The following is an 8027-nucleotide window of genomic DNA, read 5'->3' as shown; positions in this document are numbered from 1 at the left end:
ACCATAAATCAGTCTTAGAAATTTCAAAGCAGGTAGCAGTTTTTGCCCCCAGTTCTCCTAGGGTGCTCAAGAGCAGGCTCTTCCTCAGTTTACTTTCACCTTCAAATATTCAGTTCAGAAGTCTGACATAGAAGCCTATGCTCCTAGGATTCCAATTTGTATGGCCACAAAGCTTCCAGAGGCTGGTTCACAACCAAGAAAAAGACCACTTCATCAGACAAACTTAACCTTACTAACCTTCATTCTAGGCTCCGTTTGTGGGAATAATTGTCAAGCATTTCAAGGAGCAAGAACCCAGAGCTTTGGTCATTCAGTTAGCCACTCCTCACACAGCTTAAACTTATGCCCCAGGCCTTTTGTAGTGTTTTACAAAAAGTTTCTCTATCTTTACCTGGATCAGGGAAAGTTTCTTTTTTTTCAGAGATCTTGGTCCCTGACTCTATGTCCCTCTTCTTCTTCAGACAGTGGTGGCTTACCAGAGCGAAGTGTGTCACTGACAGGAGCCCCGGAATCAGTGCAGTATGTACTTTGTTTTTGTTGTCTATTTGTAGGAGGGTAATATATCCAGATCACGTGCTTAGGGCTTGTCAGAGTAATGAAAGAATGAATATTGCTGTGGCTTTTGGGATGGGAGGGATAAGGGGATAGATAGCCTTACAATGTTTCTCTGGGCCTTTTTGCCACTCAGAACAAGAAGGTTTCTGGATGTTAGATTTTTCCTACCTATAACAGTCAGTATGGTTGAACATGGTTGTGTTAGATGTCCCTGAGTTCTGTATCTTGCTGGTTCAAATACTTCAGCAATGACTGACTATCCTCTCTCTTAAACACCTGTATTGCTTGATGATTTTATTTGCCAGGAGACACAGATACTGCTTAACTATTTTTTAGGCTGAGGGAGTGTTGGAAACATAACTACTTAATTGGCATATCCTACATAAGAGCATATCCCTCTTCTCTCCACAGGAAGGCAAAGATGATGCTGGATGACATTGTATCTCGGGGCAGAGGTGGCCCTCCAGGACAGTTCCATGATAATTCAAATGGGGGTCAGAACGGCACAGTGCAGGAGATCATGATTCCTGCAGGGAAGGCGGGACTGGTGATTGGCAAAGGCGGGGAGACCATTAAGCAGCTGCAGGTGTGAGAGTGACCCTGAGGACAGCTCTCTTCCAGACCTAGTCCCCTCCCCTTTTTCAGGAAGGTTTACCTTGAACGGTACTCTAGGGCTTGGCATTGATCGCTTGCCATCATTCAGCAGAGACTCTCAGAGCCCTCTTATCACTTAGCCTTCCCTGAACCCTTTTGTTTTGAATCCTATGACATTGCCAGCCCTTTCCCTTGCCCTGACCTGTTGAGCAAGAGCCCATCATTAACTATGGCATTGGTGGTTGTACAGGAGCGAGCTGGAGTGAAGATGATTTTAATCCAGGATGGATCCCAAAATACCAATGTGGACAAACCTCTCCGGATTATCGGGGACCCTTATAAAGTACAGGTAAAGAAAAGAGGGCAGTCAGGAATACTTGAAGGGGTGAGATTTTAACAGAACAGCTATAAACGGGTTGGCCAGAAGGAGGCAGCTATTGTAAAGGGGAAGTGGAGCTCAAGCTACAATGGAGATGGTTCTTGTAAAAATCATGGCTGAGGATAAGGGTTGGGTATTTTCCTTAGTTCAGAGTTACTTGAATGTAAGAAGATAAAAATTGCCCTAGCTCTTTGGCCTTGGTACCCCAAAGGTCCCCTGGCCTAGTTTCAGTCTATTTTGGGTTTTCCCTCTGGAGTAGTTGGCTGTTAGATCCCTGCAAAGTTGTTTTTTTCCTATATACCTGCTCTTCCCTTTACTTTTGTGTTAGGATCTGATTTTACCTACCACCCATCAGTATTGTTAAGGGTCAACTGAGTACAGAGTGAAATTCTTTTGGGATCCGGTAGATAAGCTATGTCTTCTAGTTGGTGTGATTTGGGGTTTGGGGGAGAACAAAAATGTAATTAGGGGAAGAGCCAGTTTCTGTCCTGCTGCTGCTTATGAGTACCACGTATGTTGTAGCAAGCCTGTGAGATGGTGATGGATATCCTCCGAGAACGTGACCAAGGAGGCTTTGGGGACCGGAATGAATATGGATCCCGGATTGGTGGTGGGATAGATGTAAGAATGCTTTGTCTTGGGTCACCAGGGTCAGGGATGGGAGGGGGTATTGTTAAGGGTATCCTTTCTGCCTGGCAGCAGAGGGCAGCAGAGACATAGACATAAAGATCACATTGCTTTTTCTTTCCTTGTCCTTTACTCAGGTGCCAGTGCCCAGACATTCTGTTGGTGTAGTCATTGGCCGGAGTGGAGAAATGATCAAAAAAATACAAAGTGATGCTGGTGTCCGGATACAATTCAAACAAGGTCAGACTCCCAATAACAAGTTAAGACTGCATGTGTAGACTAGCTCCTCAGAGCCTAGGTTAGAAGGAACCATAGAGGCTTTGTTGTTCAGCGTGTACCCAGGGCAGGACTCTCCAAAGCATCCCACCTGTGGTCATCCATCTTCTTGAATACCTGGAGTGACCAGGAACTCAGTTATCTCTAGAAACAGTTGCATTGTTAAGTAGCTCAGATTATTAGAAAATGTTTCCTCATAAACTATTTCCTAGACCTAGAAAGGAACCTTAGAGAGATCAAATTTAAAATCCTTATGCTGGGTTGAAATCGTCTCTCTGTGACTTCCTATATTTTTCCTCTTCAGATATTTGGAGGTAGATTGGGGGCATGGCAATGCCCTTGACTCCCAGATTCCACCAGGAATATTTTTTCTCCTTCAGTATATAAGTCTCATGTAACTTCCCTCCTCATGTGACAGTGGACCATGACACCATGACCCAGTGTAGACTCCATTTGCTTGGTCCATGCTTAATAGTTGCCCACCTGCATCTTGACCCTAGCTCTCAGTTAATTTCCTCTCTTCCTTTGAATGGCAAATTTGCCTGGGGCTGAGACTGCCCTTAGCCTGACTTGTTAATATTTCTTAGGGAAAGGAGTGCAATGTTTAAGATCCGGAGTTATTGCTGTGGGGCAGGGATAGAAAATGAACCCATTAGTTGACTTGTTATTGCTTTACATTAACTGGCCCAGTTCTCTTTTGTGGGACTATCCATGTCTACCCTAGTAATAAGGAGTGAATGTTATATCTGGGAGACAGGGACCTCCAGCTTTGCCATCAGATACCCTAATCAATCATCTCTACAAGTGAGCAAATGGTACTGGGCCAACCACCAGAGAGGGAGGGCTCAGAAATGACATAGTCCCTGCCTTCCACGACAAGTGGTGTTGGAGAGGATTTAAAAAGAAAAGTTGTTTTCAACTTAGTAAACATTAGCAAACAATCCAAGTGCAGATGAAAGCAATTGTACATAAAAACATAAGCTCCAAATTTTTTACCTTTTGTCTTTAAAGGATAGTTACGGATTTAAGTAAAAGAACAAATATTCTATGCACTCATGTCTTCTGGACTTTTTCTTATTTTATTGCTATTTCTTTGTGTTATGGTGTGTAAATGTTCTGGTGCTGCTTTCTTGACTATCTGACTTAACTATGATTTCATTTTAATATTTGTCACTTCATTATATATGTCAAAATATGTATATCCCTTCTCTAGTTTTTGAAAATTCCGTATTTTCAAGGTTTTTCTTTTTTTTTTTAAATTATTGCAGACAGATTTCTTAGGAATTTCGTAGGAAACGATGGGAACCCTAGAATTTATCTAGTTCTAAAGGAGACCCAGAGAAGTTAAGCAATTTTGCCAAAAGTAATATGTGTATTAAATAGAAAAACCTATCTCTTTTAATTTAAAACCCAGTTTCCTCTTTCACAACATTTTATTTCAGGCACATGGTTTTATTTTAAAAACTGAACCTTTTTTTTGTTGTTGGGTTTCAGATGATGGAACAGGCCCTGAGAAGATCGCCCACATCATGGGACCCCCAGACCGGTGTGAGCATGCTGCCCGAATCATCAATGACCTCCTCCAGAGCTTAAGGGTAGGGTAGGGTAGGCCCCAAAGTGTGGGTTGGAGGAAGCCTGGGGGAATGGGGAGCCAAAACATCCAACCCCACCCTGCAAGATGTGGAACTTGAAAGATCACGTCACACTTGTTTAAGCCTTTGTTTTCTGTGTTGTATTACATTTGTTAGTCTACTCTTAGGATCATAGGATTTAGACCTGACAGGGACCTTTAGCAGTCATCTATAGTATAGTCCCTACATTTTACAAATGAGGAAGTACTGAAGTCCCAAGGAAAGTTAATTGGCTTGGGATTATAAAGGGCGGAACTGGGATTTGAACCCGCTCTGTAGTACCTGTCGCTTCATTCTAGGATCACCATTTGATGTGCTGATACTCATGTAGTCTTCATCTCTTACAGAGTGGTCCCCCAGGACCTCCCGGGGGCCCAGGCATGCCCCCTGGAGGTAGAGGCAGAGGCCGAGGCCAGGGCAACTGGGGGCCTCCTGGTGGAGAGATGACTTTCTCCATTCCAACTCACAAGTGTGGGCTAGTCATTGGCAGAGGTAAGTGTCACTACCCACTGCCTTGTCTTCCCTTTTAAACCCTCTTCCTGTGTCAACTATGTTCAGAGCTCTCCTACTTTTCCTTTAGGTGGGGAGAATGTGAAAGCCATAAATCAGCAAACAGGCGCCTTTGTGGAGATCTCTCGGCAGCTCCCACCAAATGGGGACCCTAACTTCAAACTCTTCATCATCCGGGGATCCCCTCAGCAAATTGACCATGCCAAGCAGCTTATTGAAGAGAAGATTGAGGTGGGAGCAGGGGGGATAGGGCTGTGGAAAATACTATATGTGGCCACAGCCTGTGTCTCCTTGCAGTTAATGTCACTGAGCCCAGACTTTGTTTTCCTTTCCTACCAGGGTCCTCTCTGTCCAGTTGGACCAGGTCCTGGGGGTCCAGGTCCTGCTGGCCCAATGGGGCCCTTCAACCCAGGGCCTTTCAACCAGGGGCCTCCAGGAGCTCCTCCTCAGTGAGTATCTTTTTATGACTCCCAAGAATCTGAGAGGAGGAAAGATGGGGTGGAGGGCAGGTTTTAAGGTCCATTGTATCAATGAGGTGCCATATGGAAGTACCTTCTGATATTTGCTATTAACCGATTCTTCTTGGTGGAATGAAGAGTTAAATAACTTTCAGAGCCTTTTGATATCAAAGCTGAAAGTGCCCTTGGAGATTTTAAAATTACAGATCTGAGCTGAAATGAGCCTCAGAGGTCAAATGGCAATCTCCTCCACAGCGCTTCTTCACGATGGTCCTGTGAGAACAGCAATGCCAGTGTTATTTTCACACAGCTAGAGTTACATAGGAGGAAACAGGATCTAAAAGGCTAAGCAACTCATCTAGGGTCATCCTCTAGTAAATGTCACAGCCAAAACAACCCTGGTCTGACTGTAAGCCCAGTGTTCTTTTCCTTATTGGTGTACTATGTTGGCTTGGCAATGTCCCAAGTATGGGGCTGTTTATTTTCTGTATGAAAATTCCTAGAGATGGGAAACTTTCTAGTAAGGTAGGCCATTTCATTTATTGACAGGTCAGATTCATGTTTTCCCTTGTATCTAGCCAAAATTGGTCTCTGTAACTTCCAGCCATTGATCTCGTTGTGTAAATGAGAAAATGTACGTCTAATAAAAGAACCTACCTGAAGTCACACAGCAATTTTTTGATAGATCCAGAATCTCCTGCCATCTCAATTTCCCACCCTTGATGCAAAAGCCAAGTTTCATTGTTACTCATCAGTACCTTTTTCCTTATTTTTTTAAGTGCGGGAGGTCCTCCTCCACACCAGTACCCACCCCAGGGTTGGGGCAATACCTATCCACAGTGGCAGCCACCTGCTCCTCATGACCCAAGTAAGTAATTAGCAGCTATAGAAGGAAAGGAGGCTCAGTTTCTACATCCCCACTGGTATCCTCTCTCTCAACTTCTGTCTTTACTTTCCAGATAAAGCAGCAGCTGCAGCAGCAGATCCTAATGCTGCCTGGGCTGCCTACTACTCACACTACTACCAGCAGCCTCCAGGCCCTGTGCCAGGTCCAGCGCCAGCCCCCACAGCCCCACCTGCCCAGGGGGAACCCCCACAGCCCCCACCTACCGGACAGTCAGACTACACTAAAGCCTGGGAAGAATATTACAAAAAAATAGGTAAGACTGGGGAGAGATCACTGAGAAAGAAGATAGGGTTAATTGGGTGCCTCTCAAGGGGAAGAGAAGCATCAGTGACCAAGGGAGCAAAAAGAATAGATTGATATGGATGCTATTTTTCCTGTGGCCAAGAGTCTCCTATTTGGCAAGAGACATGACCTTGATGGTCTCCATCTTTTCATTCTTCTTCAGGCCAACAGCCTCAGCAGCCTGGTGCTCCCCCCCAACAGGATTACACAAAAGCCTGGGAGGAGTATTATAAGAAACAAGGTGAGCTGGTGCCTGCTGCATTCTGGGTTTGGAAGGGAAAAGAGGTCTGACTTGATAAAATGGAACTCACTTTCTCCTTCTTCGCCCTCCTTCCCAACCACAGCGCAAGTGGCCACTGGTGGTGGACCTGGAGCCCCCCCAGGCTCCCAGCCTGACTATAGTGCTGCCTGGGCCGAATATTACAGACAGCAAGCCGCCTACTACGGACAGACCCCTGGTCCTGGCGGCCCCCAGCCACCACCCACACAGCAGGGACAGCAGGCAAGTGGGAATTGCCACCCTCCTCCTCCTCCTTTTTCCTTCCAACCCCCGGCTACCGTCCATCCTGCCTTAGTGGGTAGCGCCGGAAATCCCTTCCCCTGCGGGGTGTGCCCTTGATGCCAGCATCGGGGGCCGTGTGGCCGGAGGTCTCCAGGAGTCCCCACGAGACAGGGGACAATGTGCGCTGGGCCCAGAGGTTAAACAGAAGAGGCCTCCCTCCGCCAGCCTGCTTGTTCCTGTGTAACGCTGTCGTGATGTTGGGGGAGAGCACGAAAAAAATACAAGGTGGAACTTTTGAACTGGTGGGTGGTCCTGGGGTGGGTGGGGGGTGGGCAGATAGCTTGAATGTTGGTTGCCATCCCAGCCAACTAACTCACTCTCACTCACTCTGTCTCTTTTTCTCTCAATCTGTAAATCTGGCCACTTGAGTTTTAAAAAGCCTTTTTCCTCCCCTCCCCCAGGTTATGGATTTATTATTTTTTTATCAATGATCATTTACCCCAAGTCTGAGTGATTGTGTGTGTTGCAGGCACCCCCTCTCCGGGGTCAGCGCCATCTCTGGCGGAGAAGAGGGGACCGCCCCAGGGAGGGGCCCAAGGTCTCCCTCTCTGCCCCTCCCTGGCTGCTGCTCCCTGTCCCCACTCCGCCTTGGCTCAGTCTCTTCTGCGAATTTTCTCTCCCCCCTTCTGTCACTCTTGTGCCCGCGCCTCCGATCCTGATCCTGGTCTTGTCTGTGGAAGTGGGCATGACGATCATTGCCACCCTCAAACCTACCTCACAGGGGTGTTGTGGGGACACCATGATCTTGAACAATGTTTGTTGTAAAGCGCCGGGAATCGCCCTCCTCCGAATGAGGGTGCACCCCAAGAAGGAGAAGTCATCTCGCGCTCTCTCTTCCTGCCTGTTATGTGGTTGTTTCTCATTCTTCTTGTTCAAAGAGCCAGAGAGTCTTATTTCAAATACGTACTTTGGAGCACTTGCCTAGGGAGTTGAACTCCACCCTGTGGCCTGCAAAAATTCACTCTGCATTTGCCACAGGGTTGGGGGGAGTTCCCTGCCTTCCTCTCTTCTCTTCCCTCCCCCCAAAAAAACACTGCTCCTTAGGCTGTTCTGATCCCGTCCTGGTGACCCTTTTAGTCTCCTCTTCCGTTCCTCCCCTTCCCCTGGTAGTGACCAATTCCTATCTCTTCCCTCTCCGCAGGCTCAATGAATCGAATGAATGTGAACTTCCTCATCTGTGAAAATCTTTTTTTGTTTGTTTTTTTTTTTGTTTTGTTTTGTTTTTGTTTTGTTTTTGGCAAGAGAG

General features: G+C 46.4%; 1 protein-coding gene across 2 annotated transcripts; it reads left to right on the top strand.

The window, feature by feature from the left end:
* Positions 1 to 145: 145 nt before the first annotated feature.
* Positions 146 to 7994, top strand: LOC114039158 (far upstream element-binding protein 2-like). Of its 2 annotated transcripts, XM_027856814.1 has the most exons (14): positions 146 to 519; positions 967 to 1141; positions 1400 to 1498; positions 2051 to 2149; positions 2293 to 2395; positions 3926 to 4026; positions 4410 to 4554; positions 4643 to 4803; positions 4912 to 5021; positions 5810 to 5898; positions 5990 to 6190; positions 6383 to 6460; positions 6564 to 6721; positions 7923 to 7994. In XM_027856814.1, exons 1-14 carry the CDS (start codon positions 161 to 163, stop codon positions 7929 to 7931), a joined length of 1887 nt encoding a protein of 628 aa, XP_027712615.1. In that variant the 5' UTR covers positions 146 to 160; the 3' UTR covers positions 7932 to 7994. The 2 variants fall into 2 exon arrangements, with proteins under 2 accessions (XP_027712615.1, XP_027712614.1); XM_027856813.1 differs by having other exon boundaries at positions 6564 to 7994.
* The last annotated feature ends 33 nt before the right edge of the window (positions 7995 to 8027 follow it).

This window comes from Vombatus ursinus, unplaced genomic scaffold (assembly GCF_900497805.2).
Source record: "Vombatus ursinus unplaced genomic scaffold, bare-nosed wombat genome assembly UNPS02011622.1, whole genome shotgun sequence".
NCBI lineage: Eukaryota > Metazoa > Chordata > Mammalia > Diprotodontia > Vombatidae > Vombatus > Vombatus ursinus.
The sequence above is the reverse complement of the archived record's forward strand: the minus strand, read 5'-3'. Positions and strand labels throughout refer to the sequence as shown.